The sequence below is a fragment of the Watersipora subatra genome, chromosome 6 (genome assembly GCF_963576615.1).
Source record: "Watersipora subatra chromosome 6, tzWatSuba1.1, whole genome shotgun sequence".
NCBI classification, from domain to species: Eukaryota; Metazoa; Bryozoa; class Gymnolaemata; order Cheilostomatida; family Watersiporidae; genus Watersipora; species Watersipora subatra.
In genome coordinates this window covers 38,178,284-38,205,302 of record NC_088713.1, presented here as the reverse complement: position 1 = coordinate 38,205,302, position 27,019 = coordinate 38,178,284, and the positions used below count along the sequence as shown (strand labels likewise).

The window sequence follows — 27,019 nt, the reverse complement described above, 5'->3', positions numbered from 1 at the left end:
AATCTTTTGTCTGATACTAATATTTGATTATATTTTTCCTCTTTGCATCGAAATGCTGTCGGTTGACCACATGAAACTGTCAGAGCTATAGTTCATATAGGCCTTGCTCGTAAAAAGTCAAAAATAGCACTTTTATCACCTTTGTAAATAATCTCATAAAATAATTTTTAAACATTTTTCCCTCAACCCAAAACATGTTTCATAGAACAGTGCAACCTACTAGTCTATGCTGACTTCTATCAACCTTAAATATTTTGAGATGAGTTGTTATACCAACATGATATTCTCTGCTACTATTAGCATATTGTACGGTTAGTTTCTAATATGTGACGAAATTCCTCTATATCATGCCAGCTCGTGAAGCACTCCTTTGCACTATCAGTTTTACATGTTGTAATTTTGCTATTAATCCTGTTTAATGTGTTCGCTTTGTGCAGGTATGCTTATTCAAAAAGGCTGTAAATGAATGTAATTGCTTGTCAGCGGCCCACATGTTCTCTTCTTCTTCATAAATTTTAAATTAGTGTTTATGAGATTCCAAGATGATTGAGCCGTGATGAGATCACAGTTTCATATATGCCTAAATGTGAAGGCAGATCGGTTAGAAAGTTTAGTTTTCACAAAAACAAAAATATCATAGAATTCCTCTGAAGCCACATAGCTCTTCACAGACCTGCACTTGTTTTATTGATTACAAAAATGTGAATTTGAGTAAATTTATCATCGCATTTCACATTTGTGTCATAATTCATAATTGTGCCACTGTGCAAAGAGCAGCATGTTTTGAGTCAAGAACTCTTAGTATTTACTCTCTTGAAATGTCAGAGTTTAACTATTCCAGACTTTTTAGCTTTTCACACTGTTTAATTGACTTTCTACTCAGTTGCTATCTTTAATGTCGGCAGGCGTCTCTATCCGGACTTGGTATTCTTTCAAAGTGCCACTGAATATCCCTGCCTCCGCCTTACTCAGTCTGTCAATGGGCTTGAGAATTTGAGAAAAAGGGTAGAGAACACATTCCTTGAATCACACACTGTCTCAAGAGACCGCCACGGTATCACCAAGGTCTGTGTTTAGTCACAGAATATTTTTAATATTCACTTAATATTTTAGCTAACGCTTTTTACTCGCGATGATGCATCTATGTATTGTCATATTTTATATTCTTTTTGATGATGACGATAGCCATTTAATGAAATTATAACCAGTTTTCTGGGTTTCCTCACTGGCGTGATTGCAATATCAGCAAATGATTTGAAGATACCTCTAGCTTATTCGTTTATATTTAGAACTAGCTGTACTACCCAGTGGTGTCCGGGTAATAAAAGTCTTTGGACAGAAAATTTATTTGTAGTAAACATATAACAACATTTTAACCTTCAAACTTCATATCATGAGGAAAACATTTCTTGCGGGTCAAAAAAATTTAAAAGAAAAAAAAACAACTAAAAGGGTTTAAATGCAAATTTAAAATAATTAGCAAGTAATAGCTAAATTGAGTCTGTTTTGCTATACGATTACAATGAGAGATGATTCGGCAATGGTACAGTTAATACAAACTGAGAAGACAAAATGAAAATTCTGAATATGTTGAATTAATATTAAAAAAAACAATTCTTGCATAGAAGTTGTGTGTATAAAAAGGTTACTGTTCCATCAAAAGATATCCATCTAAACTTTGAATGCAACGGTACTGGTACTTTTCGATACTGGTACAAATGTAAAAATGAGATAGTGGACTGTTTTTGTCTGACCAAACGGTGAGAGAATGTAGAGGCTATTCTTACTCGAGATAATACAATTGTCCGCATGAAAAGTATTGACCTTCACCGCGATTTAGCAATTGAACCTTTCAAAAAACCGGAAATAGAAGTTCACAGAAACGCAAAAGAAGCATCATGTTTCATGGAGTTGATAGAATTCATAAAGTTTCAAAAAATACGTCATATAGTGTGAGCATGCGCATATGGTATATGATAATCTGTTAGATCAATATGCCTTTCATAACTCAGTTGTAAAGCTTGTGGTTGAAAAGAACTTGCGGATGCAATCTCTGTGAGTTCAAATTCATCAGGACACGAAATTTTAATTCCAAGATTTTAATTTTTATTAGCTATAGGTGGACATACCGAAGGACAGACGACAGAAAACAGACGACAAACTTTGAGAAATATATATATATATAGATAGTTCATCCTTGTTTTAGATTCATCTAAAAAGTTTCAGAGACATTTAGCTGGTCTGCATGAAGTTGGCTAATACCCAATTTTCTCTCATTTCACAGGTTTCTGTGTTATTGATAGGATGTTCGTCTTTTGACCCGAGTCACATGGTTTATATTTTTCCAGTTCACTTTTTACTCTTCCTCTTTCCTGTTATTGGGAACGAGAGTTGTTTTAACTTTAATATAATCTGTTTGTGCCAAGCAGTTGGTTTGCCGTGTGTTCTTTTGCACTACATTCATTGAATGCACTTTCTTTGTAAAATGTATTTTAGATGCACTGTACACGGCGTCGTGGTAACAGTAGCAATGAGTTTCACACGCTGGGAGAGGGAGAGGAAGCTCATTGGGAGGTTGTTGAGCGGATGCTCTTTATCTATGCAAAGCTGAATCCGGGAATTCAATACGTTCAGGTTAGGGCACCTTTAGACACGCTTGTTTGTTGAATAACACGAGTCATTGTCTAACTTCTGGTTAAGAGATATCACAAGGCATTGCTAATAATCAATAACATGATGTTGTTTGTAACATTCCAAAAGAAAGATGAAGGAAAAGACAGAAATTAGAAATTATTGAATGAGTTGAACCGAAGTGTTGTAAAAATTGGTAATCTAATAGTGTTGTGGTTGTGAATTGAAGGTTGTAGTAACAGAAAATTGATAAACTGAAGTAAACGATGTGTGGATGTAGTATGTTAGTGTCATGAAATAGAAGACGATGTTTGTCATACGCATGAAAGGATAAGTATTAATAATTTTCACAGTTTATGTAGGATTTTAAAACATGAAACAAAAATATGGAAATGAGCAAGTTTAGTATAAGATTTTCAGCAATATGTTCGTAATAGACTTTGTGATATGATGGTTGGAATTTTGGTAAGCTGGAATATGTGATTTGTAGTACACAGTCTTAGTATAGATATCTGTAATAGCAGTAACCTTTTCCGCTGTCGATATGCTACGATGAGGAAATATATATCAATGCTGGTAATCGGATGACAATGCACAAATTAAAAGTAAAACAACGATGACATATTCCTGTTTGTGAAAGATCTTCATTGCTTCGCAAGAAACAGGTTTGATGAAAACTTGTTGCAAACAATCAATATGTTTGGACCAATCAATATTTGTTTGTTTGTTTATTTTCATCTACAATATAACTACAAAAAATAATATGAAGAGTGTTTCTCACAGTGTAAAAGGACAAGAGAAATAGAAAAAAAATGTCACTTTAGGGAAGGTGATGATGAGGTCCCTGTGCGCAATAGCAAGGCTAATCAAGGCGCGGAACCTGAAAGTAGAGTCAGCAGAAGTCTGTCTAGTTGGTTTAGTCTAGTCTGGTTGTCTGAGGTAGTGCTTCAGTTCATTTTTGAAAGAATTAACATTTACAATTTTATGCAGTGTAACCGGTAGTAGATTCCATATGTTTGGACCATGCTAGATTATTGCTTATGATGAAGCCAAGTAGTTTTGTAGATCTTTCTGGAGGAATGTTATCCCCACATGTAAATTGAAGGATACAGTATCCATGTTGAAATGACTAATTAACAAAAGCTGACTTGTGCATTTTTATTTTCTTGATACATTTGGTGCTTCGCCATTGAAGAAATTTTTTCAAGTCAGAATCGCTCACTTGTTTTGGCAAGGTGATGTTATTATTGATTTGGACGAAAACAGTTTCATTAAATCATCAAGGACATTGTAAGCAAGTTATTTAAGGATATTTAAAAGATTGGAGTAGCAAGAATTGAGCCTTGTGGTACTCCAACTGAGATAGGCAAAATACTGGATTGAATGTCCCTAACACTTACAAATTGTTCTCCGTCTAATAGGAAAGAAGCAAGTAATTTTACTGGAGAGTCTGCAAGTCCAATCACCTTTAGTTTCAGAATTAGAATATCATGGTTGAAACAATCTAAAGATTTTTTAACGTCAGCAAATATCATAGGAGTAGAATCACGTCGATTTCGTCTTTGAGCAGATGGAGATATTACTGATCCAACTACATCACTATTCATGTATGACCGCATCTGACACTGGATTGTAGGTGATGAAGCTGCTTGAAGTCCTGCAGATAATTCTGGAGGCATTCATTTAAATGTTTCTCAAATATCTTTGATAAAATCGACACTATAGGTGTAAGACGATAGTTGTAAAGATCTACACATTTTCCTCATTTGAATATAGGCAGAACCTTTATTAATATTTTGCAATCTGGAAATATCTTACCTATTACGATTCTGTTGGACATGTCTGTAATAACATGGTTAATGTAAAGGAAAGTAGCTTTTAACATTCTTGCAGACATGTCGTCTGGGCTACTTGATGTACTATTAGATATGGAGTAAAGATATCTGAAACTTCTGTTAGGTGTGAACCTACATGTAGGAAACATTTCTAGCACATAATCTGTGTTAGTTGCAAGGCTCTCATAACACCTGTTGGAAAGTACCGAGCAGTTTTGATGCAACTTGATTAAATTTTCCGTTGATATTCTAGAAAGACTGTTATGGTCTTTCTCCAGCTTCATGCAGAAATCATAACTTATCTGTCTTGCATCTCCTGGTTTTGATTTTATGAGGATATCATTTGTGTAGTTCTTGTTCTTTGAATGCATAAGTTTGTGGCACGATTCCTTTTCAACGTATAAGATAGCCAGTCTCCATCACACTTTGATCAATTTCTTTGATATATGATTGCATTTTCTCCTCTATCTACGGAGGTAGGGTTTCACTTGTCATTTCCATTTGCAAACCATCTTTGTGATCAGGCCAAGTAAGTCAAATTTATGTTCTCAAGCATTGACATCTTTGTGTATGAGAAGGTTGTTTCAAGGCATACTTGTGAACACATTGCTAATGTCTTGAGCAGTGAAAGATGAATAGTCCACATATGACATTGGGTACTTGAGCTTCTGCTTTGGCATGCGACTTTCTATGTTGTTGCTACTGAGATCAAATATTGGTCATTCAAGGATATAAGGTGAATTCTTAGATGACAGCAATTTTGGGGAATTGTTGTGTAAGCTTGATCTATAAGGGTAGAGAAAGTATTGGTATTAGGAGTAACACCAGATAATCATCAGAGTTAAACACGAGTGAATTTATGAGGGTTTTGTTTCGCTCTTTTGAGTTGCTAGAGCAGTAAAGGTCAATTTTGAAATCTACTTTTAATAATTCTCTGCATATGAAATTGCAGGTCTCGATATACTGAAATTTTTCATTTCACGAGGAAACAGCGTGTTAGGTCATACCGGTATACACATGAGACGATGAAAGTGCTTCAATTACTATGTTTTATCTTAACAGCAACTGCATCACCTAAATGAGAAAACAATGTAGTTGAATATCGTACACTAAACTACTGCATAACATAATCTGTCATATAATAAGAAATATTGTGTAACTCACACTTTTGCCTAATTAAACTTTTGTCCCACGACCAAACAAGATTGAAACGATTGATTGGGAGAATTATGATAAATGCACATGTGCACACAACTCCGGAAAAATTATCCGTTAACGGCTGTCACCAAACCCTTGCAACGAAATCCTATCAACAAATTTAACTATTTTTCAGTAAAGTCGTTTAAGTATAATAATGATACAAAACGCATATAAACCTATTTAAATATGTTACCAAGCCTTTGAAAAGTTACCGCAAATTCCTAAAACTAACCCATCTGATCGGATTATACATAAATTAAAAGATTTATTGTAACGAAAATCGTCACAAAACCCTTGAAAAGCTTCTGTCATGCATGTGCCAAGTATTATTGGTACTTTGCCAACAAACATTATGCTTTTTAGCTAAAGCTTTATACAAGCTAATATTATATAGTACTGTCTCATTATAGCTATTAATAATGCTTGTAGCTTTTTACAAAGCTTTTCTATGACCAAACATATAAATACTTGGGTTTTCTGTTATCAAATCAGTTGTCTCTGGAGTGTGCAATAAACCATTTCTCTAATTTGATACTCTATTTAATTGCTTCTGTGCAGAAACATAACAGAAGCTAATTGGCGACAAGGATTTCTCTTTTGAACAGTTACAAAGAGTTTTGTTCAGATTTTATCATTGATAAAATCGATACAAAGAGTTCTAGTTTATTACAAGAGTAACTGTTCAAAATTGCACCACTACAATGGCAGAAGTAGCAGACCTGATCAAGCTAATGCAGAAGCAGCAGGAGGACCAGAGACAGCAGCAAGAGGAGCAGAGAAAGCAGCAAGAAGAGCATAGACAACAGCAGCATGAGGAGTTCAAGCAGCAACAAGAGGAATACAGACGTCAGCAAGATGAAAGAATGGAGGAGAATAAGAAACTGATGGAGCTACTACTACAAAACCTACAACGGAAACAAGAAACAGCTGCAACCGCTGTTCCAGCCTTCCCAGGTTTTGACCCAACAGCAGAGCTACTAACAGATTACATAGACAGATTCAACACATTCATTGCAGCAAATTCTATTCATCAAGACAAGATTGCTGGCACTTTTCTCACCAACCAACAGCCTACACTCTACAAGCAGCTTAGTAATATGGCAGCTCAGCTTTCAACACCCAAGCAGATCAACGACCTCAACATGGATGAAATACTGGAATTTCTCAAAGACCAGTATGACCCTAAGCGCTTCATTGTTAGAGAGCGTTACAAGTATTGGAGTGACATGCAGAGGAAACCTGGAGAAACTATTCAAGAGTTGGCTGCCAGAATTCGTCAAGATGCAACTACATGTGCCTTCATAGACATTACAGATCCATTAGGTGAGGCTCTCAGAACAAGATTTATCTGCTCTGTAAACAATGAAGCAGTTCTCAAATCTCTCTTCAAGGTCAAGGACAATGAACTCAACTTCAACAAAGCTATACAGGTAGCACAGGAAACAGAAGAAGCAGCTAAAGTTGCCAAAGAGACAGTTTATGGAAACTCGTCTAAAGTCAACAAGGTTGCTCAACAGAAATCAAGATACAAACCAATCCAGAAAAACAACTCTACACCTGACAAGCAGAAGGAAGGAAAGCTATGCTACAGATGTGACCGAACTAACCATACAGCGGATGACTGCAGATTCAAAGCAGCCACCTGCAACTTTTGTTCTAAACAAGGTCACATAGAAAGAGCATGCAAGAAAAAGAAATCATCTGCAGCAGAAAAACCAGTAAAGATGATAGAATGCACATCAACCAAGATGGTGAAACTTGCTGAAAACATCAAACTGGAGGGAGACAACTTCACACTTGAACTGGACACTGGAGCATGTGACAACTTCATCTGTAAATCAATATGGGAGAATCTAGGAAAGCCAAACCTAAAACCTACTACAGTTAACTACAAATCAGCCTCAGGACTTCTCATAGAGACGCTTGGCAGATGTGAGCTAACTGCCCAATTGGATGCACAGAAAGAAGTCAGACTACCATTTGTGATTAGTGCTGTACAAGATCTCAACCTACTAGGAAGAACTGCTATACAGCAACTAGGCATCTCTATTGATGACAAGCTACAACAGAACCTTGTATCAACAATCACAGAGAACCAGCCAGATGGGAGGTTACAAATCAAGTGTAAGGAGATGTGCAAAGAATTTCCAGAAATATTCAAAGACGAGCTAGGATGTCTCAAGAACTTTGAACTAGAGATAAACTTCAAACCTTCAACAAAGCCAGTCTTCTGCCGACCCAGACCAGTTCCTATTGCCTTGACAGAAGAGCTCAACCAAGCATACGAAGCAGGTGTAGCTAAAGGCATATGGGAACCAACTCAATTCAACCAGTATGGAACACCAGTTGTACCTGTACGCAAATCTACAACAGGTCAAGCTGCAGGGAAGATCAGAGTATGTGGAGACTACTCCAAGACTATCAATAATCAGCTAGAAACACATAGGAAACCTATCCCACTACCAGAAGATCTAATCAGAAAACTAGGTGGAGGCTATTGCTACACAAAGATTGATTTAGCAGATGCCTACAATCAAATATTGTTGGCACCAGAAAGTCAACGACGACTAGCACTATCAACTCACCGAGGAGTACTACTACAGAAGAGGTTGCCCGTTGGCATAAGCTCAGCACCAGGGTATTTTCAAGAAATCATGGAGCAACTGACACAAGACCTCCCAGGAGTAGCAGTATACCTAGATGATATACTAGTGAGTGGAGCCAATGCAGAGAGCCATCTACAAAACTTACGTCGACTTCTTCAAAGATTAGAAAAAAGAGGGCTCAGATGTAGAAAAGACAAGTGCTGTTTTGCCCAACCTACAGTAGAGTATCTGGGACACAAACTCACTTCAAAGGGAATCACTAAAGGAAAGAAGGCAGATGCAGTACAACAGATGCCAGTCCCAACAGACTTAACTCAGCTAAGATCTTTCTTAGGAGCTACACAATTCTACAGCAAGTTCATACCCAATCTGTCACAACTCACAGGACCATTGCACAAACTGACACGCAAAGGAGAGACCTGGAAGTGGGGCACTGAACAAGAAAAGAGCTTCAACAAACTGAAAGATATGCTATCAACTGATAGTGTCTTAGCACACTTCAACCCAGATCTTGACATTAGAATCTCATGTGATGCTTCAGAAACTGGACTGGGAGCTGTACTATTTCATCGTTATCCTGATGGAAGTGAGAGACCAATAGCCAATGTTTCAAAAACACTGACCAGCACACAGAGGAAATATGGACAAATACAAAAAGAAGCTCTCTCAATCATATTTGCTCTCTAAAGAAGTATCACCAGTACCTGTATGGTCGACGGTTTATCTTGGTAACTGACCACAGACCTCTTCTCACACTTCTAGGACCTACCAAAGGAGTTCCAGCTCTAGCAGCCAACAGACTAGCAAGATGGGCACTGGTACTAAATCAGTATGACTACACCATAGAATACAGATCTACCCAGCATCATCAAAATGCAGATGTCCTCTCAAGACTGCCAGTTGGACCTGATAAAGAGTTTGATGCAAGAGAAGATGAGGATGATGTTGATACAGTATGCACTATTCACACTATTGGACAACAGCTCAACTCTACAGACTACAATGTTCTAGCAAAGGAGACAAAGAAAGACCCAACACTAGCCACAGTAATGCGCTACACAGCAGAAGGATGGCCTGGTAACAAAGAGATGAAGGAGACTCAGCTGTCACTCTTCCACAAGATCTCAGATTCACTTTCTATCACTGAAGGTTGTCATCTATATGGCAACAGAGTAGTCATTCCTGTCAAGTTACAACAGGAAGTATTAAACATCCTTCACCTTGGACACTTTGGAATGGAAAGAATGAAGAAGCTAGCTCGAACTGCTGTCTATTGGCCTCGCATTGACTCTGATATAGAGGAGACAAGCCGACAGTGCACTGCCTGTGCTGAACACCAGAAGCTTCCACAGAAGTATCCTATACATCCCTGGATGCTACCTGAGAAGCCATGGAGTCGTCTTCACTTAGATCATGCAGTGAACTTCATGGGCAGCCAATGGCTAGTGATGATAGATGCCTACTCAAAGTATCCATGCATACACAGGACGTCATCTACTTCTACCAGAGCTACCACAGACATCTTAGAGGAGATATTCGCACACTTTGGATACCCTCACACCATAGTCACTGACAATGCTACCAGCTTCACCTCAGGAGAGTTTCAGCAGTGGTGTCAAGAGAGAAGCATTGTTCACCTCACTGGAGCACCCTACCATCCAGCTACAAATGGCGCAGCTGAAAGACTAGTACAATCCTTCAAACAAGCCATGAAAAAATCGTCACTCTCACCTAAATCTGCACTACAACAGTTCCTGATGCACTATAGAAGGACACCACTTCCTACAGGATACTCTCCCAGTCAGCTGCTGAATGGAAGACAGATGAGATGCAAGATTGACACCCTATTGCCATCACCCGCACACATAGCACAGTTTCATCAATCCAGAGAAGTCAACCGATCGGCAGAAAAGACAGTTAGCAAGATACACAGCTACAATCTTGGAGCACCATGCTATGCCTTGTATCATGGACCTAGACGCAACAGACAACCTAGATGGGTTCCAGCCATTGTTACTAAGATATATGGAACTCGTAGTCTCAATGTCAAAGTGGTACCAAAGGGACCTACTTGGAGAAGACATGTTGAACAACTCAGACCAAGATACTCAACAGAAGAAGATCAAGACCCTGGAGATAAACCTGATATAACAGAGGAGACAAAACTGCAACTACCAGCCCCTACAACTGTAACAGAGCAACCTCCGTCTAGAAGAAGACCACGCAACCCTCGTCTACCTGATGGAGATGAGTATAGCAGAGACAAACCCCGAAGGTCTAAGAGAACCAGAAAGAACCTTTAGCTTAGTGAGGAGGTGTCATGCAAGTGCCAAGTATTATTGGTACTTTGCCAACAAACATTATGCTTTTTAGGTAAAGCTTTATACAAGCCAATGTTATATAGTACTGTCTCATTATAGCTATTAATAATGCTTGTAGCTTTTTACAAAGCTTTTTTATGACCAAACATATAAATACTTGGGTTTTCTGTTATCAAATCAGTTGTCTCTGGAGTGTGCAATAAACCATTTCTCTAATTTAATACTCTATTTAATTGCTTCTGTGCAGAAACAACAGCTTCGTTTAATAAAAGTTAAGACCGGAAATTGAAACGCCGAGCGACAGAGAATAGAACGATAAAGTCTTGCCACAAATCGCCACAAAACGCTTGAACAGCTTGGTTTATTGATAGTTTCGGCCGACCTACGAAACGCCAATAAAGCCGTGCGACAGATAGTAGAACTGTTTACTGTGTACTGTTTGAGGCGTAGACCGATTTACAGGTACGAAAATGTGGTACACAGTTTATCAGCCTACGTTTTTGTCCAATTACCGAAGGTTTTTCAAATTATCTAGAACATCAGCCAGATTTCTTTACATATTATCTACAAGGTAGGGCGTTACTACAACGCCCTTTTATGACAAGAATATTTCTTTATTTCACTCCCAGCTTGCATAAAACTTCTAGACGCGTAAATGCCAACGCTTGCTCTCTGTTACATATCGCTGTCAAAACCATTCTACATTCATCACAACACAACCAACTTTCAACTGTATATTACACATCAGTTTGCCGTTTAACTTTTAATATTGCATTTCAGAGATATAATAAACATATTTCCTTATTGTTGGCATTGTTGTTGTTAGTTAAATTACGTACAGTAGGTTAGGTCTACAGCTTGAATTAATATTTATTTTATTATTGTAAAACATAAGTTTGAGATAGTTGAATATTTATTTTTTTAATATTTATTTCTGTTACATATCGTTGTCAAAACTGTTCTGCATTCAACACAACCAACTTTCAAACTGTATATTACAATATATTTTACTTGTAATATTGCATTTCAGATATAAAATAAACATATTTCATTATTTCTGTTGTTATTTAAATTATGTACAGTAGTTTAGGTCTACAGCTTGAATTAATATTTATTTTATTACGGTATTGTAAAACATAAGTTTGAGATAGTTAATTATTTATTTTATTAATATTTATTTCTGTTATTTCTGTTATTTCTGTTGTGCCTTTTTAGAGTCGTGCTTCCTCAAATTTATTTTATATCATCTCAAACAAGTCTCATTTACATTATACTCTGTCAATTCCTGCTGAGAACTACTTTTTCAACAACCAACAGTGCCCTTTCTTTTTTCCATTATTACTTTGGTCGTGGGCTGTATGATAGTGGAATTTCTAGTGTATTTAAAAATGTTGTTCAACTGTAGCTATTGTCCAATGAATCCATCAATCTCACGAAGCTTAATTGGTAAGGGATTTGCCTGGCTAACAGGAGGCTCCGAGATCAAGTCTTCTGTGATACAGATTTTTCATTCCAATATTGCAATAGTTAAAGCTGGACAAACCAAAGTACAGAATCACAAAACCAGACACACAAACTCTGAGATTTATATACCGTACTTTTCGGACTATAAACTGCACCCCTATATAAGCCGAATATGCTTTATTTTCCAAAAACCAATAATAAAACAATATATAAGCCGCAGCTTTGTATAGGCCGCAAAACTCAGGACGGTGCTTTTTAACGCGGCAGCCACTTTGCTGTTTAAAACGGAACAGTGCCTAACGGCACTGTTTCGTATTAACCGACGCTTTTTAACCTAATGCCTAACGGAACAGTACCGTTAGGCACTGTTTTGTATTTTCTTTCACTGCTAGAGGCGCACTAACCAGGGATTATGGTTAATGCACCCTAGCGATGAAAGAAAAAGCCACAGACTAGCCGCACCCTTATATAAGCCGCATGACTCAAATCATCAGAAAAAAGTAGCGGCTAATAGTCCAAAAAGTACGGTATATAGATTGTGAAGTTGAAGATTATGGCAAGACTAAGATACAAACATATAGCAAGGTGTAACATGATGTTGAGCGAGCTAGACACAAACGAATAGCGTGGGAAAGCAGAGTCGCTCTGGAAGTCAATGATAGAGCCTAAATTATAAAATACTCATAGTCAAAACAACTGATCGCAAAAGCAAAAGAGAAATTGAAAAACAAAGTAATTTTTTTTTAAATCAGACAGACATATCTCCCACTGCAAAACTGTCCAAGACAGAACTGGGAAAATGGTAAAAATGTGACCAAACAGCAGTTTAAAGATATCAATTCAGTACCCAAATGCCTGCCATGCTCCCCCAAACTCTTTTTAACATGCAAGTTATATTTCATTCAAAGTCAGGCAGTTTTACCAAATGTACGTCTAGTCCTTAGACACATCATTTTTTATCAACACTAGAGTTAATTAATTACATGATATCTGTACCTAGTAGGGTTTTAGCTGTTAATCCCCTCATATTTCTAATCAAGATTTGATGATGACCTTTCTCTTCAGTTCGTAAAGTGTTTTTTCAAATGTCATATAATCAGCCAAAAATTATGACTGTTCATCTCTGTTGCAGGGCATGAATGAAATTCTAGGACCTCTTTACTACACCATGGCGACTGATCCGAATAAAGAATGGGCAAAACACGCAGAAGCTGATAGTTTCTACTGCTTCACCAATTTAATGGCGGAGATAAGGGATAATTTTATCAAATCTCTTGATGACAGTCTCTGTGGTATAGGTAAAACAATTGCGTACTTATGAGCTTATCATGAGTATCAACAAAGGAGTTATGTGCTCATGAGCTTATTGGAAATGGAAAGGTTATGTGCTCATTAGGTTACTGAAAGATGGAAGAGCTCATAGTGAGGGTGCTCATAAGCTGATAGATATAGACCAGGGAGTTGCGCACTAGTGAGCTTGTTGCAGCTATAGATTAGAGAGTTGTGTGACCATGAACTTGTTGGTATGGGCAAGAAAAATTCTGCCCAGTTGCTTATATGTTTAGATTTTAGAATAGTCACTCATGTATTCTGATATGTAGGAACCAAGGTGTTATCATAATATAGAGGGTGACAATGTCCACTCATCCATCTCTATGGTAATAATTTGTATATGTTATATCTCAAAGCTTGTCGTCGTCTGATCAGCTATAGATATTAAAATCTTTGAATGAAAGAATCGCATTGTGCTGGATTTGAACTCACGTAGATTGCAACAGCAAGTTTCTAAACGCATCTAACCACAAGGCTGCGCAGTTCTTACAATTTCATTGCTCTTACCATATACTGTATACCGTTTTTCCAATTGCACACTATAAATGATGTATTAATTGATTTGTTTTGCCTACGGGTTATGATGCCCCTGTTATAAAATATTTTTCCTTAGCTATGACAATGATGCTTTTCCGTACTCGGGCGAGTATGGAAAAACATCATATCGTAAACATCGGCCGTTTTTGTTTCCCACCATACGACATCAGTTCAAAAATTTCTCTTGAAATTTAAATCTGACGGTGGTGTACTGATTACGACGAAATAGCAAAAATGTCGATATGCTATTCGCCACAATACTTTCCACAACGCAAGAAAGAAATAAACGTTGCTCGCTATCTCAGTTCAGTGTTGTTCGTTATGGTGAAAAACGGATTCGCAAGCAGATAAGTGGGAAATGTTAGTTGAAAGTTTGAAGTTTAGTAGAATACATACTAAAACCTTCTTCAAGTACCCTAGGACACTTATGTATTCGCGGCATCTAACTTTCGCGTTTTCGCGGCAACAGCCTCTCGCGAAAATTTCATGAGCGAAACTAAACTATCATAACGAACGAGCGAAAACGCGAAAATAAATGGCTTTCTTCATTGATATTCACAATAAAATTGTCATATTAGAAATGCAGGCAATTTTCATGTGTGGTTGGCTCATTGGGCAAGTTTTGCTAAACTCTTTATAGCTAATACACCGACTGAGCAGCTTGGCAAAACAAATTAAGATAATAATTTTTTTTTGGAAAAGCCTAGACAAATGAAGAAGATGATGATATTAGTTTAGTCATTGAATTTGTAACTGATGAGGATGACAGTCTGGTAGGAAAAGTCATAAAATTGAATAATAATTATTGTGGCGATGAATTTTATTACCAACCAAAAGCAATAGCAACCCGGTGCCATGGCCACCACGGCACCGCGTGCTATAAATACTTGAATTCTAATATTGGTACCAATCAGTCACTGCAGCTTTGACGTCATTGATAGTCTAGGAAACAAATGGCAGCAAGCGATCAAATTACATTATTGATCTAGCCTACACATTTCTACCTGCGGTTCACAAATACAAACTACCGTACTTTTCGGACAATTAGCAGCTACTTTTTTCTGATGATTTCAGCCATGCGGCTTATAGGTAGGCCTACAAGGGTGCGGCTAATCACTGTGGCTTATTCTGTGGCTTTTTCTTTCACCGCTAAGGCGCACTAACGGGAATCTCCAATTAGTGCACTTTTTGCTGTGAAAGAAAATACGAAACAATGCCTCACAGTACTGTCCCGTTAGGCACTAAGTTAAAAAGCGTCGGATAATACGAAACTGTGCTATTCTGCACTGTTCTGTTTTAAACGGCGTTAAAAAGCTCAGTCCTTAGTTCTGCGGCCTATAGTAAGGTGCGGCTTATGTATTGTTTTATTATCGTTTTTGGAAAATAAAGCGCATGTAGCTTATATAGAGGTGCGGTTTATAGTCCAAACAGTAAGGTAGTCCCAAATTGAAAAATATTTCGTACCAGCGAACTGGACCTGAGGAATCTAATGTTTGTTCCACTGCATTTATTTTCACATCACTATATTTTCGCACTCATCAGAGCTGCGAAATTAAGTTCCAGCGAAATTTTACTCTGTATGCTACTCACGAAACTAAATACTAGCGAAATATAAGTGTCCTAGGGTATGTGTTTAGTCAGCTAAACTTATTAAAGATAAATTCAGCGTTTATGTTACACATCTGTCTCGAAGGTACGAATTCCTCAAGGTACGTACTGTACGCACTGCATGCAGTACATTGTAATGTTACATTATCTTGCAGATCATAACCACTAAATATACTAAAGTTATTGTAGGTAACTATAGTTACTAAGGTTAACATATTGTTTTGTTACTAATTCTTAGCGATGCCCCGATTCTAATTTCACCAGCCGATTCAGATACCGATTCTTATTGAAAAATAATCCGATTCAGATTTTTTGGGTTGCGTAGATAATTGTTAATTTTATTACGCAAATATAAATATAATGCAAAGAAAACATAAATATTCATGTATTATTTGTTTGTATTTATGGAAAAAAGACATACATGTACATGTATATACATTCATGTACTGCCATACCGTGCATCTAGTAACAAAACAGTCCATGGTTCTTGAAATCTGTTATTAATAATGGTAATTACTGTTAGTGGTACAGCTTTATCTGTAATAATTAAGTCTTTCTTCTACTGCTGAACGAACTGCTGCGCCCAGGCCTGCCAACCTAAGAGTGGGGCAATGCGTGAGATTTGGTTTTGGGGCAATTGATGTATCAATGATAGTATATATAAAATTGAGGAAATTGGGGCAAAAATCTCACGCATTTTCATTTTATCTTTGGGGTGATTGCGTGAGTCTCACGCCCAATACGTGAGAGTTGGCAGATATGGCTGCGCCTGTACTGTTTAGAGCAAATAAATGTTTCGTTTAATTACCGTTAGTGATTCAATTATCTCAGTGAGACGTCTTTATCTTCTATCACTATCAATGTAGCCAGTAGTAGTACTGAAGGTTCACTTGCCACAGATGACGGAGGACAGGCTAAATACCATTAAGCCACTGAGGTTAATTTATGCAATACAAACATACATCATATAGTCAGGATCAAGAGACAGATAGATAGCTTTATGGGTTTATGCATCGGCTGCTCAAATTACTTTCGTAATGCTATTAAATGGAAACATTACACCGCATTCATATTTCTTATGATTGGTCTTTTGTTTGTGATTGGCTGCAATAAATCATATGGCTGTAATTGGGAAATACCACACTTTGTGATTACATCCTGACCAAAGCCAAAATATTCCTCAGCTGTGTGGATGTTTATTAGGCTATAGACATGAAATAGATTGTGTGACAGGCTCGGAATTCATTAGGTAAAAAAAGGAATTTGCAGCTGATGATTTGTTAATAGTGTAGCAGGCTAAAATACGGTTTTCTGCTAAATAGTTGACCTGTAAAAAGTATCCGATTTTAAACAAAAGATCGACCGATACCGATTCAGATACTTAACACCCATATCGGCACCGATACCGATTCCGATATTAGAATCGGGGCAACTCTACTAATTCTTAATGGTGATGATTTTTACCAGGAGATGTTTGCATTAGATGCTTACTACTTTGCACTCTTTGCTCGGCAGGTTGCGTTCTGATTGTTACTTTCGTATGGAATGTTTTTATCTTCTGGCTGTTCAACACTTTTCAAAATGTCAGCTGACCTGAACTCTTTTTCTACGCTGCTGAACTAGTCGATATTAGCGTCTAGACATTTCTTTTAGCAGAGCGAAACTTTTATGCTTTATTATTTAAAAAACTCTGCAAAAATAATGATGATCTTTTAGCCGATGCACACTGCACAAGTTATAGTCCGAGACTACTTATGAACAAATTCGCTTAACGAATTACCATCCAATGTATCTCGTTCATAAGTTGGTAGTGTTTGCCATGTCATTTACTCCTACCATCATCCTGAAGTATCATGATGGTGTGAGTCAACATTCCTTGTGGTGTTTAGGAGGTAATATGCACGCTGTTATGCGGAGTCTCCAAAATTATGAACCAAGGCTACACCAGAGGCTCATGAATCAAAGTATTAAGCCTGAGTTCTTTGCCTTCCGTTGGATAACTCTACTTCTCTCTCAAGAATTCCAGCTCCCAGGTTTGTACTCCAGCTCTTTTGTTCGTGTTAATCGTTGTATCTGTTCTTTTATAGCAACACACTTTATGCTATTCAATAAATTGTACCAAGCATATTTTTTGCAGACGTTTTGAGAATCTGGGATGCTCTCTTCTCTGATAAACATAGGTTCAGATTTCTAGTAGACATCTGCTGCTCAATGATAATGTGAGTTATGTATAACACGTTGTATTATACAGTCTGTAACACCTTGTTGTATGTTACACCATGATAGAACTAAGACTACGGTACTCTTTATGTTAATGGAGTAGGTCAATATCAATATACAATAGAGCTGTGTGATACAATTTTAATATGATAAATATTTATAAGAAGAAAACCCTTTTTTTAAATGAAATAACTACTTTTACTTAATTCTTAGTTGTAAGTTTACATTTACACTTCGAAATACGAGCTTAATGTGTTCTGAGATTGAGCTCCTATGTCAACGTGGTCAGGTATCAACGCTGTGTTTCCTATATTAAAAAATAGAAAAAGCATAATATTATTATGCTTTATTATTTATCTTGAGGTGTTGACTGATGTTCTAAAAAAAGAATCAAGGAGATTGACCCACTAGAAGCTGAGATATAGACAGCCAAACACAGGCCTACCTAATAAAGAATCAGAGGAAAACCCTTCGAAAATCCCGAAAACTGTGACGTATAAAATTGACTTAATGGTCATGTGCCGGAGTTGCGCACCCTTACCGCCGTTATGTATAATGATTGTTTTGGCTACGAGATGTGAAACGCTTCTCGCGATAGTAAATAATTTACATACTAGCTCTGGTTTCTCAGGAAAATCATCCAAACATTGTGTGGTAAAGGCATTTGCCCACAACCCCTCGCCATGATTTTTCAAAGCAGAAGAGCAGATTTTGACTATCGTGCTTCAAATTTTAACTCGATCTCCACGGATATGCTCCGAAGATCATCTGTTCAACGATTGGCGCGTGTATAGTCTATATGCGATATACGCGATTGCAGTTTGTTTAGAATAAGAAATAGGAATGGGACTTTTTGTTCCTTCATCATTTTTCTACTGTGTATCTACTGCAGCATTCTTCTACTGTGTATCTACTGCAGCATTCAGTTGATTTTCATGACTATCGTCACTATTAACAGACTGGAAGTTTTACTACAGCCATAATCTTAAAAAGACTAACTTGACCATGCTGCTCTTGCTATAAGAAAAGAAAACGATAACTTTTGCTTTGATTTTTCTATTGATCTATTATCTTATCTATGATTATTTTTTATGATTTATATAATATTCATAATGCATATTATACAAAATAATAATATAACTGCGTATAGAGTAAACGATGTAACTAATATAATTTGTAGAAAATTCCAAATGATAACCGAGATTGATGATTGATTTAATTGATTCCATTTATTAGCTATAGTTAACAAAAACCGAAAAACGCTAAAGATGAGTCTGAATAGGGAAGCTAAGTAGGAGAACAACAAAACTGAGCTGAACTAGCAAGATAGCGAAATTTTGCGAAATAATAGATGCGTGTAATTATTTTATGCTAAAACTAATCTGCACGTCAGAGGGACTGGTTCGGAATTCTAGGAGCGATGATTGTTAGGCCCAATTTGATTGTTCTATACTTCCAGGGATTAAACCAATTAAAACGCCGTGATTGTTATATGAGAGCGCATTAGTTGGCTTAATTGACCAATGGCACACAAGTCGATTTCATACGTCATATATTGATGATTACCAAAACACTTATGTTTTTTGGTAGACCTGTGTTTGGCTGGCTATATCTCAGCTTCTGGTTGGTCAATCTCCTTGATTCTTTTTTTAGAACATCAGTCAACACCTCAAGATGAGTAATAAAGCATAATAATATTATGTTTTCTCTATTCTTTAAGTATCTAAATACAAATTAATCCATTAGCATACTATGAAAAACCACTTGAAACAAGATGGAGAGAACGGAAAGACAAGTTTTGAATTGTTGTAATTCAGTACCTATGTTCACAAACTCGTGAAACAGTTACCTGTTTAGTGTTTATAATGTGCAGTAAAATGTAACATTACTATGTACAGTAGTGTTGGGCCGGTATTGGGTTATCCGCTCTTACCGATACCGAGGGATTCTCGGTATCCGAGGAAACCAATCATTTTCGGTGTCAGCTAGGTATCCGCGGCCGGTTTGATATGATCGGTATTTATCTGTAAAAGCCTATCGGTATATGGTTATACGGATATCCGGAGAGATTTTTAAAACGCTTCATGACGAACATGCCAATCTCAGCATGCATTGGCGAACAAATTCAACAAAAATTTCCACGCTTACTGTATCTACTATTATATTACGTTACCTCGATAATGCCACCAGCCTTGAAAGTTTAGAAGTTCTACACAGATGAGAGTACGTATAAAGACTCTAACGGGACTGGACTCTAATTGGACTGCGTATAATTATGCGATTACATTACCTGATTACAATATGTGATGGTAAGATTTTTTTTAAACTGTTTCAGTATACAGTGAAACTCGGATAACTCAAACTTCAAGGGACCGAGCAATAGTGTTCAAATTATCAGAGCGTTCAAGTTATCAGAGCACTGTCACAAGTCCATGTATTTACTTATTTATTAGTAGATACATGTACATATACAAACTATAATATAAATCAAAAGCACAAATGGCTTGTTTCAAATTAAATGCTTCTAATGTAAAGGTTAAAACGTTTTTATCAAAAAGTATAGAGATTTTTCTATCACTTGAGATTGGTTAGTTGTTTGAGGTGATGTTATTGCCAGGACGTTTTTTAGATTGACATTGGCAAAACTTGATCGTTGCTGAAATGCTCAAAAGAAAAGACATCTTTTTCTTTTGAGCGTTTTACCCACGATCAATTTTGCCGATTTTTCTTGAAGTTTATGCAAAGATTACCTTACTTTACCTGGAATTCGTTAAGAGCAACACTCCGAGGCAGTTCAATTAAAAGTTTTACGAGGTTTTACGGTACATTGTATATCACTCACGCTTTTTGAATGGATACTTATTGAATGTACACACGTATTCTGTGTTTAGGTCAAACGATGAATAGTTTTTTTTTAGCTAAGACAACGTATACGTTTAATTACAACAATTTTTAAGACGTTTTAAACATTCAACATTCCGACGTTGATTCAACACGGAATCAACGTCGGAAAACTATTCATCACGGGCTAACCGGGTCACGCACTCAAGGATTTTCGCCACGCAAATACAAAACAAAAACAGCATGCTGTTTTTATTTTGTATTTGCATGGCGAAAATCCTTCCGCGCGTGACCCGGCTAGCCCGTGCTATTCATCGTATAGCAGTATAAATCAAATTTCACCAAACCTTTAGAACAGTCGTTGACAAAAATATTTTGCCGATGGAGGTAATAACTACGCTTATGAATTATGAAAAGTTGAGGATTACCTCTATGGCTTGGAATTAAGTGATTTTCTAAAGCGATAGCAACCATTTCGGTAGCCGTTGGGCAAAAAACAGTTCGAATTAACAATGTTGAGTTCGAGTTATATAGAGCCATTTATCATTGCGTGGGAACGGACCAAGCAAATATCCATTCGAGTTAACCATGTGTTCGCTATATCCGAGGGCGAGTTATCCATGTTTCACTGTATTTAACAAAGAGAGCCCATTGCCATTATCTATCTGTTCTTTATTATACATAACGTTTGTATCAATAACGATATTTTTTAATAGAATAAACAATAAAAACATCTATCATGAAAATTATATTTCCTTCTTTCTTTGTTGGCTTTCTAAAACAAGGTCTTTGCTGTAACAATATACTGCTGACTAAAAGAATGTTTTTTTGCACAGGCTACTTTTTGCACAACGATGAAAAATTTTCGAGACAGTTATGATTTAAAGTTTAAACAATTTAAAGACACACTGATAACCACATACCGAACAATAGTACCGACAATACCGAACTTTCTTAGTTGGCAAAGGATACCGAAGAAGCAAGGATATCCGATCCGGCACTAAATTAAAGACCGGCCCAACACTAATGTACAGTACTGTATGGAGTTTTTAAATTCGAGACAGATATGAGAGAGAGACTCGACAGCAATGCATTTGGTACACTAGATATTTTGTGATGCTACTCAACATAACATGTACTTTTAATTTAACCTGAATGAATTTAGCTCACTAGACACACACTCATTGATAGTTTTAGTCTTTTACTAAACTTACCTTTAATTTTGACATAGTCTTAGTTCTTTTATTATCAGTTTCCGGCTTGACACTTCACCATGTTTTTACTGTAGCTTCTAGCTGACCTTGTTGAAACTTTTTCAAACGGATGCGACAAGAAAGACCAAATGATGCTGTTCTTAAAAGCGGTCTTTCACATACTTGACCATTTAATGGTGACCAATAACTGGCTCCCACGCTCGTATCTCAAAGGTTTCTCAGATCTCAAGGCAGTAATTTGCACGAAGGTCTGCTCGTAACTCAGTTTTCTCATATGCTGGGTTATGGCGGTACAGAGGGAATTTTAACACTGCCTGTATAATAGCATCACTTGTAAATATTACCAGCACTTAGTGATCATGTGAAATAGCCATGCAAGTTATCACATGGCTGATAGTCATATGATCTCTCCCCAATTTTCATTTCAGTCTTGTTCGTAAAGATATCCTACAGAATGACTTCGCTGGCAACATGAAGCTACTTCAGGTATGTACAAATAGCTGAGATCATCTGACTTTAATCTTTGGTTTATTTAGATTTGTCTCCCGTGATGTATTAAACTTTATGTCTTGAGTTAGCGGTTTATCATTACTTGCAGTGTCTAGTAATTCTATGGTGACTAGAATAATTACTAAATTAAATATTGATTATAGTCAATCAGTCGTATTGAACAGCTTTCTGTGACTTAAAGGGCTTAATGCTCTGAGACAGAATTATTCATAATCTGCTGGCTTCAAGTCATAGATCTATTCACAACCTTTATCTTCAGGTTTCTAGTCATAGAGTTATTTATAGTGATTTAGCGTCGAGCTTTTAGTCATAGAATTATTTATAGTCATTTAGCGTTGAGTTTCTAGTCATAGAGTTATTTATAGTCATTTAGCGTCGAGCTTGTAGTCATAAAGTTATTTATAGTCATTTAGCGCCGAGCTTCTAGTCATAGAGTTATTTATAGTCATTTAGCCTCGAGCTTGTAGTCATAGAGTTATTTATAGTCATTTAGCGCCGAGCTTGTAGTTGTAGAGTTATTTATAGCCATTTAGCGTTGAGCTTGTAGTCATAGAGTTATTTATAGTCATTTAGTGTCGAGCTTCTAGTCGTAGAGTTAATTACCCTACAGGATGAAAATATTCGTTGGTCATAAAAATTCGCGATTTCGCGAACAGTCAATCCCTCGAATTATTAAATTCCGTGAATAATTAGTTCTATTTTTAATCACAAGAGAGAATAACTACTGCATCAAATTGAAAACTATTCGCTAGCCTAGTTTTTAATGTAAAACCTAAACGTAATTGAGTTCCAAAACATTTTAAAAATCATTGCCTGAGCTTTGAGCTAACAGCATTGGCAATGCATCACATTTATTTACAAAATTATTCGAGGTTGTCACAAGATATGCAGACTGACGTCATCGCGAAAATAGCTGCGAGGCAGAAGTACTAAACGTAGCCGAGTTCCAAAACTTCTTTGAAAGCATCGCCAGGCTTCGAGCTTTATTGCCACTGCGTCAAACTTTACAAAATTATTCAAGGTTTTTACAAGTTATTCGGCATGGCTTCAGCATAGCAAAAAAGCTCTCAGTCTTTCTACATTAGAATCAACTCCATCAATCTAATACCGAATGCAAGGACCATCATGATTCTGATCTGGACATTATGGTATGTATTTGATCTGCAGTGCAGATACGTTTTTCCATAATCAACTGCATTAGTTAATTCTTTTGTTTAAAAACTGATCGTTTCATCAAATACTTCAGCTATTGTTTTTGTACTTCCTCAACACTCGTTAATATTTTTTCTTTTCTGTGTTTACTGCAGATTGAGAATGAAACAACCTACTCCTATTACGAAAACTAGAGACAAGTAGTAATATTCATCAAGGCAGGAATATTGGCAGAGAGGCAACCAGTCAACCTAGACCCCTTCATCGACAACAACTCCTTGATATCGCTGTAGCAAACATGATTAAATTATATATTTTATTTCATGTATAGATATATTATAATTTATTACAAACTTGAGTGTACAAATAAAATATTTCAAATACAAATAAAATTTTACAAACGATGAATGGAGTAAATATAAACAGTTTAGTCCATATGGCAGTTGTCTAGCAATAAAATTAAACTGGTACTCTTGATATGTGAATATTAGCGTGTAATGGTGCTTTCTGACTAGTTATTTTACTAATAGCAGATCTGCCGCTGTCACTGTCTTGGGTAGGTGTTGAAAGCGATTATCTCGCTACTACATGGCTGGTAAGGAAGTTATCATCAGAACTCTCCTTGTGGTTTACTATTGCAAAGTTCTGCCGGTTGGCCAAAGATGTGTGCTCGTAAAGGCGTTTTTGTTCCTTTTTAAAACAAAGATATATTCTTCTCGTAAGTAGCTGCGGTTACTTCAACCTCAATTTCCAGACCTCCCTGAATGATTGGTGATCTTCTAAGAATGACATCTACCACCAATCATTGTTTTTCGGTGTATGATAAAAAATCTCTCTCTCACACTAAAACAAATAATGAAGCAGTAGGGATGGAAAAAATAGTATTGCGTTTTACCGAAGAACAAAATTAAAATTCAACTTATTTAGTAAATGTAAAAAACTCATTACTTACCACAAGTTGTTGGCTTATCAAAGGCCTCCAAAGCGATAAATATCCGTGAAAACCTCTGGACGCAGCAAAAATTGTTAACTGTAGAATAGCATAATCGCCTCGCAGTTGTAAGCTAAATATAAACCGGAACACGCGGTGTGCGCATGCGTGGTAATAAGGATTACTAGCCGCAATAGAGTTAACTTTTCCTAGAGAGTGGCAGTTTTCAGCCGCGAATAAATTCATCCACGAATATGCATGAAAAGACAATTTTCGCGAAATATAACTCCGCGAATAAATTCATCCTGTAGGGTATAATCATTTAGCGTCGAGCTTCTAGTCATAGAGTTATTTATAGTCATTTAGCGTTGAGCTTGTAGTCATACAATTATTCATAGTTCTTTGATTTCAACCTTCTAGTCATGGAGTTATTTATAGTCATTTAGCGTCGCGCTTGTAGTCATAGAGTTATTTATAGTCATTTAGCGTCGCGCTTGTAGTCATAGAGTTATTTATAGTCATTTAGCTTCGAGCTTGTAGTCATAGAGTTATTTATAGTCATTTAGCGTCGAACTTGTAGTCGTAGAGTTATTTATAGTCATTTAGCCTCGAGCTTCTAGTCATAGAGTTATTTATAGTCATTTAGCGTCGAGCTTGTAGTCATAGAGTTATTTATAATCATTTAGCCTCGAGCTTCTAGTCATAGAGTTATTTATAGTCATTTAGCGTCGCGCTTGTAGTCATAGAGTTATTTATAGTCATTTAGCGTCGAGCTTGTAGTCATAGAGTTATTTATAATCATTTAGCATCAAGCTTGTAGTCATAGAGTTATTTATAGTCATTTAGCGTCGAGCTTGTAGTCATCGAGTTATTTATAGTCATTTATCGTCGAGCTTGTAGTCATAGAATTATTCATAGTTCTTTGATTTCAAGCTTCTAGTCATGGAATATTCAGTTTTTTAGCTTCAGGCTTTTAGTTACAGACGTATTCATAGGCCTTCATATTCTGCTTTTTGTTACAGTAAAATCCTCGTTACATCCACCTAATTGTGCCAATTTTATAGCCAATGCATCGGTAAAGCACTGTTGTTGTGTCATATTGACAACAAACATGTTATTAAACATTTCAGGTGATTTTTGGTGGTGATTAAGTCTGTTAAAATATGTTTTGTAGTTCAATGCCTGTCATAAACTTGAAGGACTCGTCTACTAAAATATTTTCATGTACTAAAATATTGTATTTTACATGAAAACATGTTTTTAAAATTTTATAGATGAATTCATATGTAAAATATGAAATCTACAAATATGAGTTCTTTTTTTGTAGAATTATCCTCCCACAGCTGATATAGAATCTATAATAACGACAGCGGCTCAGCTGAGGCAGCAATAGCTCTTGGTACACAAACAGTTGATGTCACGGTGCAAGTGTCACAAGCAGATTGTTTCTCTATTGAGCGCCAAATCACAGTTCATGAAAGGAGGTCACATTCATAGCCTCATTGTAGATCAACTCATAAAATACCCAGAGGTTGTTACAGTTGTTTATGAGTATTGAATGATAAACTCCCTTCATAATTACATAATTTAGTCTGTTTTATCCAGTGATATGAATGTGATCAGATATCAAACTTATCAGAAGTTTCTTCTATGAATCTATATCCTTATTTCCTCTCTGAAGTTAGTTCTTGTTCATTATGACCCTTGCAAATGGTTAATTTATATACGTTTATCTTTTGATTTTCATACTATGGAGATTTTGGAATATTTTAATTTAACATGCCTTTCCATTTTTCTGGGATTGTCAGCTATAAGCCCATATAAAAAGAGGCGATGATGAATTTCAGGAAATTATCCTAAAGCTGCATGACATTAATTTTATGATGTTTCAGGACAACTTGCTCATTTCTTGTTCGAAATATTCGGTGATTACGTACTCTTGTGACTTTTGTAAGAATCGAATGGCTTTGTTCGTCACACATACCTGATTTTTTTGCATAATCCCTTTTTACAAAATGTCTTCCCAAATTGGTTAAAAAACTGTCATTAGCCATTTTTGCAAAATGATTTGTTGTTCTTATTAATACAATAATTGATAAGAGTGGTAGCAACTCTATATAAGAGAGGTAGCAACTCTATATAAGAGGGGTAGCAACTCTATATAAGAGGGGTAGCAACTCTATATAAGAGGGGTAGCAACTCTATAGGAGAGAAGAGTAGCAAATCTACGTGAGAACAATGGTAACAGCGCAATATGAAAAGAGGACGGTAAATCAATATGGAAAGTTACGGAACAACTATATATGAGAAGAGGGCTCGTAACTTTATATGTTAAGAGGGATAGTAACTCTATATGAGAAGAGGGCTCGTAACTTTATATGGGAAGGAGGCAAACAACTTTATATGATAGGAGGGGTAGACACTCTATATGAGAGGAGGCATAGCAACTATATATGAAAAAAGGGGTAGTAACTTTATTTGGGAAGGAGGCTAGCAACTTTATATGATTAAAGGGGTAGACACTCTATATGAGAGGAGGAGTAGTATCTCTATATGAAAGGATTGGGATAGTAACTTTATACGGGAAGAGGGATAGTAACTCTATATGAAAAGAGGG

At 36.5% G+C, this 27,019-nt stretch overlaps 1 protein-coding gene across 1 annotated transcript in view; it reads left to right on the top strand.

The window, feature by feature from the left end:
- LOC137398482 (TBC1 domain family member 13-like) overlaps positions 1-26,466 on the top strand; it is a 29,868-nt gene extending 3,402 nt beyond the window's left edge. Inside the window, exons 5-11 of the mRNA XM_068084600.1 lie at positions 906-1,065; positions 2,497-2,634; positions 13,190-13,355; positions 17,424-17,567; positions 17,672-17,753; positions 22,238-22,295; positions 25,730-26,466. Coding sequence (XP_067940701.1) covers positions 906-1,065; positions 2,497-2,634; positions 13,190-13,355; positions 17,424-17,567; positions 17,672-17,753; positions 22,238-22,295; positions 25,730-25,795 — 814 coding nt within the window. The 3' untranslated portion in view covers positions 25,796-26,466. The remainder of the gene's footprint in view (positions 1-905; positions 1,066-2,496; positions 2,635-13,189; positions 13,356-17,423; positions 17,568-17,671; positions 17,754-22,237; positions 22,296-25,729) is intronic.
- The last annotated feature ends 553 nt before the right edge of the window (positions 26,467-27,019 follow it).